The 12,394-nt window shown below is 38.4% G+C and overlaps 1 protein-coding gene across 2 annotated transcripts in view; it reads right to left on the reverse strand.

The window, feature by feature from the left end:
* The window catches only part of arhgap29 (Rho GTPase activating protein 29), a 78,353-nt gene continuing 65,959 nt past the window's right edge, over positions 1 to 12,394 (reverse strand). For both annotated transcript variants that reach the window (XM_062977961.1, XM_008109182.3), the window contains 8 exons: positions 12,140 to 12,303; positions 10,789 to 10,977; positions 10,563 to 10,700; positions 6,049 to 6,281; positions 4,412 to 4,724; positions 4,194 to 4,302; positions 4,002 to 4,112; positions 1 to 1,876 (listed from right to left, as the gene is read on the reverse strand). In XM_062977961.1, coding sequence (XP_062834031.1) covers positions 999 to 1,876; positions 4,002 to 4,112; positions 4,194 to 4,302; positions 4,412 to 4,724; positions 6,049 to 6,281; positions 10,563 to 10,700; positions 10,789 to 10,977; positions 12,140 to 12,303 — 2,135 coding nt within the window. In that variant the 3' untranslated portion in view covers positions 1 to 998. The remainder of the gene's footprint in view (positions 1,877 to 4,001; positions 4,113 to 4,193; positions 4,303 to 4,411; positions 4,725 to 6,048; positions 6,282 to 10,562; positions 10,701 to 10,788; positions 10,978 to 12,139; positions 12,304 to 12,394) is intronic.

Raw genomic sequence — 12,394 nt, forward strand, 5'->3', positions numbered from 1 at the left:
AAATGTTAACAGGTTACTGTATATTTTTAAAGCAAATAGTGTACATATAAAAGCAGGTTCATACACAATGAAAAACAATTTGATGCACTTACTAAATGCAGGCTTTGATGGTATTTTTAAACATTCTCCTCCATGTCTGAGATCTATTTTCAGCAAACAGAAAATTCTAGCTTACTAGTAAGTAGGAGTTGATTCACCACTACTAGTTTCATTGAAAGGTAACTGGGTCAGATAGTTTTTATGTACTTAAACCATTTGATAACTGAATAAGAAAACTTTTTAAATATGTTCATAATATAGTACAGTAATACATCTTTCTATACAAGTAGCTTTCAACATAAGTTGTAAAAAATGAACAGACCAGGATATAAAATATATATTGTGTATAAACATATAGACATGTACACTCACACAAACACATACAATATACAAAAGCCTTGCTGCCCAGAACTCAATCAATTCAAAAACATTTCATTGCACTGAATAGGGAGGGGAAACTGAATACAGACACTTAGAGCAATGCTTCAAGCTTTGGTTTATTCTTAAATTAAGTAGCTGTATTTCATACCCTGCAGTCTTTAAAAAAAACATTTATTTAGAAAAACTGGCTCTTTTCACTGTTCTACCCAAACATGGTAAATTGGTTTTCACAAGCAAGGGTTCAATCCCACACATGGAATTAGATTGTAAGTTTTTTGAGTGCACCTGCCATTAGCTGCTTCTATATTTAGAATATATAAATACACTTGAGGGGGGAAAATCAATTGAATTAAAAAAAATTAACTTCATTATTCTTCACAGCTTTTTTTACATCTCACATTTAAAAAAGTCTATACAGGTGTGTGTGTGTGTATATATATATATATATATATATACACACACACGCATATAAAAATAATTCCAATATGGCACAAAAGTGAAATCCTCTACCAAAAAAAGAAAAGAAAGAAAATCCTCCACGAACATGTCTGTGGCAGTTCCAGAAGAGTTTTGCTGCTCTATACAAAGTGAGCTTCCCTATGTTCCAGTTCTTGCATCCGCTTTGGCCGTAATCTCTGGTATGTGGGTTTCAGGTCTGTAGGGGAGAGTGTTTCAGAACTGGCTTTTTGTTGCTTTGTAGGCTGGCTAGGGGAGCCATGGCCAAGCCCAGGGTTCACCGCTAGCTTTGGAATATCATCTTTGATATCTGCTGCACAAAGTTTGAGTGAGGAACTCTCGTCGTTTGTTCTGGCCTTAGGGTTGGAGGGTGGCTTGTAAAATGTCCCTGGTGGTGGTTGCAAAGTTCTTGGTGCTCTGAAAGCAGTGAGAGGATTCACATCTGGAGAAGGCCCTTCTGCTGCTGTCCTTGCAGCCCTGACAGGTACTGTGTATGGCTTATTAGGAAGTATTGCATTTACTGAACTGTTAGGTGTAGGTAAGGCACATGTGCTTAGACTGCTTACAGATTCCTGTGCGCGGTTTTCCTGGGGGACATTAGTCATAATCATTGCAGTCCTTGCAGTCATATCATATTGTTTATATTGCTTATCCCATGTTTTTTTCAGAGTCTGTGTGTCGTAACAAGAAAGCCTAGAGCTGACATTAACTGTTGGAAGTGGCTGTGCCTCAGACACTTCTTCAATAACGGGACTCCTCCCGAGTTTTTCTGCATTCAGACCTGCATTTCGGCAGTTTCTTTCATTCAGAACAGAAGGAGGGAGCATTTGACCTAGAGGTAAACTCACAGGACGAACAACTGGCTTCACCCTTTGAGAACGTAATTGAACTTTGGTTATTTGGCGAACAGGTCTCATTAATTGATTGGCTTTAACACCATCTTCAGTTTGAGGGGGAGATGGCTCACTGACTTGATGTAAAACTGGACCCATAGTATTGCCTAGAAAAAAAAAGGTTGTTTTTTACTGTCAGTTTTATTACCATTTTGATAACATTAGCTAGAAAGCTATCTGATCATAGCATGGAACAAGTAGGTTTGCTTTTCTTTAAATATGGGCAAGTCCAAGATTATACCCTGGGCAAACATTAAATGTAAACTGAATTTTACATTTTACCAGGGTCCCTGAGAGATTAAATCCATGCTATGACTATTCCACAATGGTCACCACTCTCATTAGAGATGGTAAAATAATGAGCCCCCTTTTTCATTTTCTGTTTTTGCATCAGAAAATGTATAGTGTTGGCATAATAACCTTGAAATGCAATAATCCTCTGAAAGGCTAAGCTTCAGTTCCAGATTGTGTGCAAAAAATACTCCACAGACAGTTATAGCTATGAGGACAGGCATAACAAAGAGAGCAAGAGAATCCTATACACCTGAACTCAATCCAGTACTTCAGGATAGACATATTGGCTACTGTAAATCTACTGAATTAATAGAATTTATTTCAGTGTCGATTTACCAAATTTTCATTGATTCAATAGGTTTACTGTAATCACAATGGAAAACTGTATTTAAGCCAATATATCCCAAAAATACAGAGATATGCTCCATGTAGAAATAGGCTTAAGGCACTAGAGCAGGGGTCCCCAAACTTTTGAAGCAGAGGGCCAGTCCACAATCCTTCAGACTGTTGAGGGGGCGAATTATCATTTGAAAAAAACAAAACAAATTCCTATGCATACTGCACATGTCTTATTTGTAGTGCAACAACAACAACAATGAAAAAACAATACAATATTTAAAAATGAAAACAATTTTAACCAACATAAACCTATCAGGATTTCAATGGAAAGTGTGGGCCTGCTACTGGCCAATGAGATAGTCAAGTGAATTAGGATTGTTGTTGTTGTGTGACTTCAAGTCATTTCAGACTTTGGCCGAGCCTAAGTCTAAAATTAATTATTTATTTACTGCATTTATTTACTACATTTATATCCTACCCTTCTCACCCCAAAGGGGACTCAGAGCAGCTGTATGTACATACAATATATTATATTATTAGCATAACACAATTTTAGCATTATATATTACTATATTGAACTATACCACTATACTATTATATAATATGTAATATATAACATATAATTAATATTATTATATGGTATTACTATTAGTATTATATTGTATAACATAATATTATTATCAATATTATATGTATATACAATATATTATATTATTTAAACTGATATAAAATATATTATAAAACTGAAGGCGGGGGCCAGGTAAATGACCTTGGAGGACCCCTGCACTAGAGCATACCAGTAATTTATTTATTTATTTATTTATTTCCATCGTTTCTATCCCTCCCTTCTCACCCGAAGGGACTCAGGGCGGCTTAGAAAACTGGCAGAATTCGATGCCAATACACAATACAAAAGAATAAAAACAAAAGCAGTTAAATACAGATTTAAAACAATACAAAATATTTGAGCCATTCATCCACAAAAACCTTGTACATTGTGATGCCTCATGGGCCTTGTAGTCCTGTTCCTAGTACTATCGTGGCAGATGAAGATGAAAACATGGGGTTTTCGCCGGTTCAAGAAGAGCCGGAGTCCTTTCACCTGCCGGATGTTGATGTTTGCCCTCAAGAATTCAGTAAAACAGGCCTTGGGCATTCCTCCCCTCCGTTTCCCAGGAGGAGACAGAGGAGTTACTATACTCCCAGCTCAAGAACGGGAAACGTAATGTTGGTGGACAGGAAAAGAGATTTAAAGATGGACTCAAAGCCAACCTTAAAAACTGTGGTATAGATACTGAGAACTGGGAAGCCCTGGCCTTTGTGCGCTATAATTGGAGGTCAGCTGTTACCAGCAGTGCTGCACAATTCGAAGAGACACGAATGGAGGGCTTAAAGCAGAAACGTGCCAAGAGGAAGGCGCGTCAAGCCAACTCTGACCGGGACCACCTTCCGTCTGGAAACCAATGTCTTCACTGCAGAAGAACATGTGGGTCAATAATAGGTCTCCGCATTCACCACCAAGACACTACACCTGGAGGACCATCATCCTTGAGCTACGCCTAAGTAAAAGTAAGTATTCTTGTAGGCAAAGTAACTGACCTAATTCTTTTGTCGATTGAATGTGATTTTCCAGAACTGAGACAGGAATGGATTCAGAGGGAGGATTTCTCTTGCCAATACTCTGTTTAGTTCCAAGTTCACAATTCAATTCTAGGAAAGAGGTGAAAGTAGTTAAATATAAAAGCAGTTAAATCTCAGCAGAAATATCTAATATAATACCCAAACGCTAACCTGCTACCAAAGCATTAGAAGTTCTTGGGGTGCCTTTACCACCATCTGGTTCTTCAAGCAACACATCTTTTTCTGACTCTTTCTTCTCATTTTGGGCTAATTCACCACTCTGTTAATAACAACAAGATCAGAAATGAAATGGGGTAAAGAAAATCTGAACAAAACAGAGCAAATTCAAAGCAGTCAGCGGAAGTTACTGTTCCACAACCGGCACTCACTTCCTTCACAGAAACACAAGGTGGTGTTTTTCTTTGTTGATACTGTTCTCTGTTTTCTGGCGATACAGTATTTTTAGCACAAGCTGCATTTTCTTCCAACTGAGATGCAGCCAACAGAGGCTGGACTGAAATATCAAAGATCTTCTCATAGTAGGTAATGAGGAGCTCCACAACCCGGGCTTGGTATGGGTAGTCCACAAGTGAAGAAAGAGAAAGAGTAGCATCTGTCTGTCGTGGTCTGATCAGAGTTGGGCCAAATATAATGCCGAGATTGCTAGCAGACATTTTATTCTCATCAGAGTGTTCAGTAACTCTATATAGAAAGACAAATCCCATCAAAACCTTGTTCAGTATCTCAGAAAGCACTATTATAAACAGAATACAGTGTTATTCAGTGTAATAGGACACAAATTAATATTTTCATAATGTTAAGATTAGTAGTAACATACCATACCGTGTTTCCCCGAAAATAGGACATCCCCATAAAATAAGACCTAGTAGAAGTTTGGGGGGATTGCCAAATATAAGACCTCCCCCAAAAGTAAGACCTAGGAGGAAGGAGCGCTGCTGCTGACGAAGGCGCTCCCTCTTACTCTGCCTCTCCCAACTAAACTCTGGCAGAGGGCGAGAAATGCTGCCGCTGCTTGTGAGTGTCTGCTTTTGGCCAGCAATAGGGAAGCTCCGCGCTTGCTGACGAGGAGAAGCCGAGCCCTGGGCTCCTCCTCCCCCTCTTTGCTACAGGGGGCTTCCGCACTCACCAGTTCACGCGAGACGGGCGGTGGCAGCGAAGACTCCTTGCTGAAAAATTGCCATGGCTACGGCGGTGGGAGCCCCGCGCTGGCTGCTGCTGCTCTTAGCCTTCTCCTTCGCCCCTTCGGCAGCCCTCCTCGGAGCGGCCCAGGGACAGTTCTCAGCAGAGGAAGAGGCAGGAGTTGGGCTCTCCCTCCCTCCAAGCCCGAGACCGGCAGAGGAAGAGGCAGGAGTTAGGTCTCGGGCTTGGAGGGAGGGAGAGCCCAACTCCTGCCTCTTCCTCTGCTGAGAACTGTCCCTGGGCCGCTCCGAGGAGGGCTGCCGAAGGGGCGAAGGAGAAGGCTAAGAGCAAGCGGCAAGCGCGGAGCTTCCCTATTGCTGACCTTTTGGGTCAGCAGACACTCGAGACGCAGTTTCGGAGCCTCCTCCTCTCTTCCCTCCAACCTGGCCCAAATCTGCCCGCCTTTGGAATGGAATAAGAGAAGCTGGAGGAGAGGAGCCCCTGGCACAAAGCCTGGCCTCCCACCTTGGCACCTGCCTCTCTTCTCAACTGGTGCTTGTGGCCCCAGAGCTGGGCAGCAACCCCTTCAGCAAGCCTCAGAGGTTGCCTGCCATAGATGTGGGCGAAACGTCAGGAGAGAATACTTACCATACAGCCCGGAAAACATACAACAACCCCAAAGTGAATTCTTCTTCTTAAAAAAATAAGACATCCCCTGAAAATAAGACCTAGCACATCTTTGGGAGCAAAAATTAATATAAGACACTGTCTTATATTCGGGGAAACAGGGTATAAATTATAAAATACACACAATTTTCTGTACTTAAATCAAAACATAAAGACATATTTCTGAATGTACATGTAAGCAAATGTGAAATCCACTCACCTGTGCAGATGGCCTAAAAGAAACTGGAGGGTGTTATAGTTTGGTGCAGGCAGCAGTTTGAGGAGATCTCTGATTTTAAGAATGATTCTGTTCAGTTCAATACATACTGACTGCCTCTTTTTTGCCCTGGGGCTCGTCTGTTTCATATCCAGTTCCTCATTAATACTCTGGCTCTCTTTTGCAAGTCCAATGAATTCATTATAAAGCCGAAACAAAATCAAAGGTTCAGGGAGCTGAGGAAAAGAACATCAAAAATTTCAATCCACAATTTTTTTATATTCACTTTATTTCCTTCCTTTTCTACTTTTTTATTTTCTTTAAGGCTCCTCTCACTAGTCTCATCCAGCCTCATCATAAATATCATGTGCTGGTGAAATAAAAACCAAGTGCTCAAGTTACAGATTAAAAAACACACACACAAGTTCTTCAAGATTAAAAAAACACACACACACAAGTACTTCAAATCAATAAAGTAAAAAAGAGCACCTCCTCTATAGGGATTGATATTAAATCTGTTTACAAATTTGACTTTTTCATATTTCATTTTTAAAAAGGAAGATAGTAAGGATCAATCACAAAACAAAAAAAGTGAGTCTTCAAACTTGGCCTTGCTTATGTTGAGTCAGATGGGACTTTGGTTAGACCAGTGGTTCTCAGCCTTTGGGTCCCCAGGTGTTTTGGCCTACAACTCTCAGAAATCCCAGCCAATTTACCAACTGTTAGGATTTCTGGGAGTTGAAGGCCAAAACATCTGGGGACCAACAGGTTGAGGACCACTGCCTTACACCTTCTCTCAGTTTAACCTGCACCTCAAATTCTTTAGGAGAGTGAAATTGTAATGATGGAAATAAAATGTTTTATTAAAGTGTGGACTATGAATGTAAGTTAAAATGCAAACTATAGCAACATTTATTGATATGTAAAACAATTTATCTTCATTGCCAGTTTTTTGTTTTTTTTTCCCTCAAAGAAGAAAAACTGGAATGTACATGGTGTGTTTTAAAGCAATGTTACTTCTTTTCAGAGAGGACTTTTAGGTTTGCTAAGTTTGGCTCTATCCTTTTAGAGGCACCGAAGCACTGCTAAAGCACGATCTTCGTTGCAAAGAAAGGGGAAAAGGGGAAGCTAAGCTAAAGGCTTGTTTCTGTCCATCTGTAGCACTGCTGTGAGGAAACTTGCTGCCCCAAGTATTGTTGTGGTTAGATTATTTCCTTCTCCAAAAAATCAGGATTTAAGAGAAGGGTTCAGTTATATTGTTAATACTTCTCTATACCAATAACTGGGTATCAGAAACTAAACAAAAAGGATTTGAGCAGCTATTCAGGTCAAGTACAACAGTAGCAAACATGAACATGCCTTCATGACACATACAAAGATCGTATTTTTAAAAATTTCAATTAACATAACATAACACAACAATTTATCAAATCCAAACATTTTCTTTAGGGTCAAAATAAAAAAAAGTGCTCAATCTGGTTATCTTTATAAAACCATAAAATCAAGGGGCTGAGAGACAGGCAGGCTTCTGCACATCTAACACTCATTCACAGACAGGGTCTTGAGAACATAGAAAAGGAGCTGTTTGGAAACACCTACTTTCAAGTACGTAAGTAAACTTTTATTAGTCAATGACCAGCTCATATCAAGGGACTAGCTCATCCCCAGGGAGATTAGGTTAGCTCCCTCTCTATCTTCCTTCAGGAAACGACTGAAGATTTGGATGTTTCAGCTGGCCTTCAGTGAGACAGTCATTAGCTAATCAGCCCCAGATGGTTTTAATAATCTATCCTGTATTTATTATGTCCTCACCATTTATGTGTTTTAAATGCAACTTTTTACCCTTGTTTTGCTGTTTCAGTCGACTGGTTTTTAACTGTTATAATATTCTTGCTTCATATTGTATTACTGTTTTTATCTTTTTATATTGTGATTCGTATTATATTGTTGTTTATTTTGTCCTTATGTTGTTTCGGCCTCAGCCCCATGTAAGCCGCCTCGAGTCCCCGCAGGGAGATGGTGGCGGGGTATAAATAAAGTATGATGATGATGACGACGATGATGATGATGATTATTATTATTGGTACCCAGTCCCAAACATCCATATGAAACCTGAGGGGCTATATACTTCAAAATTCAATATTAATATAAACCATTATAAAATTGAATCATTGACAAAATTTAAAATCTAGGCTAAAGACCACATACCAGTACTATTAAGACACAACTCAACCCACGGAATCATCCAGGGGGAGTCTAAAGGGAGGGAATGGGGGTGGCACCGGGGGAAGGGGGGGAGATACCCATAACTGTAAATAACAGTCTATAACTATAACTATAAATATCGGTCTATATCTGCTTTCCCATCTATATTCTATAGGTGATACTTAGTTCTTTTGGTTCTCAATCATCATCTGCCGGATTTTAATTGCAGCCGAGCAGAACTTGGCGACATTGTACGTCACAGCCGAGGTGGTATCTGAGAGCAGTAAGGTTACATAAAATTGTCCAGAACGTCCTGGGTATTTAGTTGTCCATGGCATGATGAGACACATATTTTCAAAATGCTTCCTCTTAAATTTAAACCAGCATATTAGGACTGATCTCATGGAAATTTCAGGAGGGTAAAATGCTCACATCAGACAATATTTCACATGTGACCCAGACAAGATTATGATGAAACCATATCCCTACACAAAAGGAAAGTGCATTTTAAACAAAGTACAAGTTGCTTCCCAAGGTACATTTTCTTAAGGATTAGTATGCTTCTTGGGTGGTGGAAGTCACTTTGCCTCAACATCTCAAGCATGTTAAATAATCTCTCCGAAATCCACAGCTAGTCAGGGCTGTAGCCTTATTTTAAAGGTTAGCTTTAGTGACCCTGCAAGTGCAATTTAAGACAATATTTTCTCATGGTGACCAGAAATACCTTAATTATACATTTTCAGATTTTTTTTTTTTAAAAAAATCAGGCCTAAACAAATCTCTACAAAATTACTAGCTGGAAAGAGAAAAAGCCCCTATACTTATGGTATGCTCTGGTATGCTAGTTTTCTGCTTTGTTTAAAATCTTTTTTAAAAAACAGTTTGAACCAATCTCCCATCTTGCCATAAATACAGATAAAAATGAAATAGAATGGTTTAGAATCTCTCATCAATGTTGGAAAAATTAAAGAAACAAAAGATATAGGATTGTCAAGAGTACATAAAACATGGCTAGAAAAGTGACAGGGTAACAATCAGACCAGAAACTGATATGACAAATTCTATTTCTATCAAATTTTACATAAACTTGTATTACCACTAAGAAATTAAACAAAAAATATAATATAAATGCTATGTTAGAAATGTTGGTTTAAACCAGCAGATTTGGTAGAATGTCTAAATATTAAATTCCTCTGGAAATAAACTATGAAAATCCTCTCTGCAATTGTTAGTCCCAACTAAAGTTGAACAACTGAATGCACCGAGTAGACTTTAGTAGTTCTACTTTACTTGGGACTAATAACTGAATTGGGACTAGTAACAAAATAAATTGAATAATTAGTAATTTTAACCAAAAAGATAATGTTACAAAATTATGTCATTGTAGTGTACGAAACATTATCTTTCAATGAGTTTTACTCACAGCTACAATCTTTATCTGCTATGAATTGCAAAGATAAATAGAATATGAAGCCTAGTAAAATAAAAAATGAAAACAACAAAATCTTCAGTTTAGAATATGATTTAACTTGTGTTGTCGAAGGCTTTCATGGCCGGAATCACTGGGTTGCTGTGAGTTTTCTGGGCTGTATGGCCATATTCCAGAAGCATTCTCTCCTGACGTTTCGCCTGCATCTATGGCAGGCATCCTTAGAGGTTGTGAAGTCTGTTGTGAGGTCTGTTCTTTCTCCCACCCTAAACATTCCACAGATATATTAACCCCAATTGCCTAGTTTCCAACAAACCTCACAACCTCTGAGCATGCCTGCCATACATGCAGAGGAAGTGTCAGGAAAGAATGCTTTTGAAACATGGCCATACAGCCCAAAAAACAACCGATGATTTCACTTTTAAAAAATTCTGCTTGTTTCTTGAGATAATCTCTGTGTAACAACAAATGAAACATGTCTAATAGAGATCTGGAATTTGGGGAGGGTTAAAAAAAAAAGCTGAAATACTGTGGAATCATTTAACTAATTACTGGATATCATGCTTTGTGATTATAGTGTACATGATCTATTTATATGACATGTTATATTATTTGAAACAGAAAACATTGTGTGAATTTATGTTATTTACATTTATATTAAGAAAAATTAATTTTAAAGAGCATCAATATAGTGAACTAAATGAGGTTAGGAATGTTACTTGTCACTTGTTCATCTTTTATGTGAAAATGACACGGAAGCCTCTGACCCAATGGCTCAAATCGGAATATCATGCAACAACTGGGAAATACACATGTTAACTTCAGTATGTCTGCCATCTGCAACTGTCTAAACAACATTTATAACAGTATGAACAACTTATACCTGGCGAAGATATAGTTTAAGGACATTACTTATATCATGGGCATAGAGTTCAGATAATTCCACCAAGTCCTTTCCATTCTCAAATGCCTGACAGAGCTTTTCGACTCTTGATTTGGCTCCATTCACACGGTATATACCCTTAAATACAAGGAAAAACATCATGGTTAATTGCAAAAGCAAATGTAAAGCATTTTAGAAAGAGGGCTGCTGAAAACTAAATCTTTACCTTTACATTTAGGGCCCTATTTTCAATTTCCGAGGTACACTTTTTGATGATAAATGGGATGCCATCAGGGGTATTTTTGGCAGCTTGAGTAAATTCTACTCCAAAGAGATGAAGTCTTCCATGAAGCTTTTTGTGCCCACATTGAATTGCTAATGTCTCCAAGCATTTCTTGTGACAAGCAAGTGAACACTAGAAGAAAAACAAAAATGAAGGAACATTCAAAATAGTTCCAAGTAGAGAGCAGGGTCAACACATTACTTCTCAGATCACCTTGCCCTAAACTAGAAAAGCAGTCACCAAAATCTGTTAAGCCCATGACATAGAACAAAATCTTGTTCCAAGCAGGGGCAATCAAACTCTCTGCCAAAGCCTCATTAATCATGACAACAAAGGAAGACTCCAATGGATTCTAAAACTAAGAGGAATTTTAGTTTGCTTTTACATTTTTATCCATGTTTTTAATATTTTAAAGTGTTTACTCAATGCACATATTCTTGGGTGTCCTGGCAGGTTGAAGAATAGACAATGTCATATCCAAAATTCCTGACCAATAAGGTTGTATTGTTTTCCTTTTTCATTTTCAATATGTCATTTACTTCCAAATAAATTTAACATCAATAGTTGTCTTGTTTTTCCTACAAAGTGATTATCACCATACTTACTTCACCTCAGAGTGGCTGAGGTGAAGTAACATACTATAATCAAATCATGCTACAGGTTGGGTATCCCTTATCAGAAATGCTTGGGGCTAGAAGTGTCATGCATTTTGGGGTTTTGGTTTTTGAAATACCTGTACGTTTATGTTCAATTTCATTACACTTTGTGAAGATGCATACATCTGCAGCCTTGTGTTTCTCTCCAGTTTCATATCTCATCATTTGTCTATTTCTTGCATATGATATATGGGCTGGAAAGAGACTGGGGTCTTTGAAATGGCAGGAAATTGAAACATTTTGCTGTCAGCTGCCCACTTCTACCTTTTGCTTGTTCATTTCTCAGCTCCTCGGCCACTCATTTCCAATTTAAAAGTGGTAGCTATGGTTTTCCTGATAATTCATTTCTCAGATCCTCAGTCTCTCTCTCACCTTGCATTTCATTTGTTTGTTTGTGTTGTGTAAAATATGCCAGGCTGGAGAGAGAAGGAGGATTTGAGAGATGAATGTGCATAAGCACCACAGTCACCACTTCAAAGCCAGAAGCAGAAGGCTGGTGGCAAAAAAAGAAAAAAGAATTGGGTAGATTTTCAGATTTCCAGATAAGGGGACAGTTGATATTTTGTATGACTTGATGGAAGCAACAGACAGTACTCATATGACTTTATAAGGAGTCAAAGAATGTTCACATTCCTTACCTCTTCACATTCTGCTCCGTGGAAGACCACCAGACTATCACACTCTCTGCATTTGGATGGAGCCCTGAGTTTCCTCAGTTTGTGTGTTTGCGCTGCCTTAGACAGAAGAGTGTTTCGAAAAGGTCCAGGTGAACTGGCAATTTCAGATACTAAATCATTTAAACCTTGGAAAATAAAGTTCTTCGATTAGCTATTCACTGTGTTATGAAAAAAATTACTAACATGAAAACTGATTCTTCATCATACAATTCAATA

Source organism: Anolis carolinensis, chromosome 4 (assembly GCF_035594765.1).
Source record: "Anolis carolinensis isolate JA03-04 chromosome 4, rAnoCar3.1.pri, whole genome shotgun sequence".
Lineage (NCBI taxonomy): Eukaryota > Metazoa > Chordata > Lepidosauria > Squamata > Dactyloidae > Anolis > Anolis carolinensis.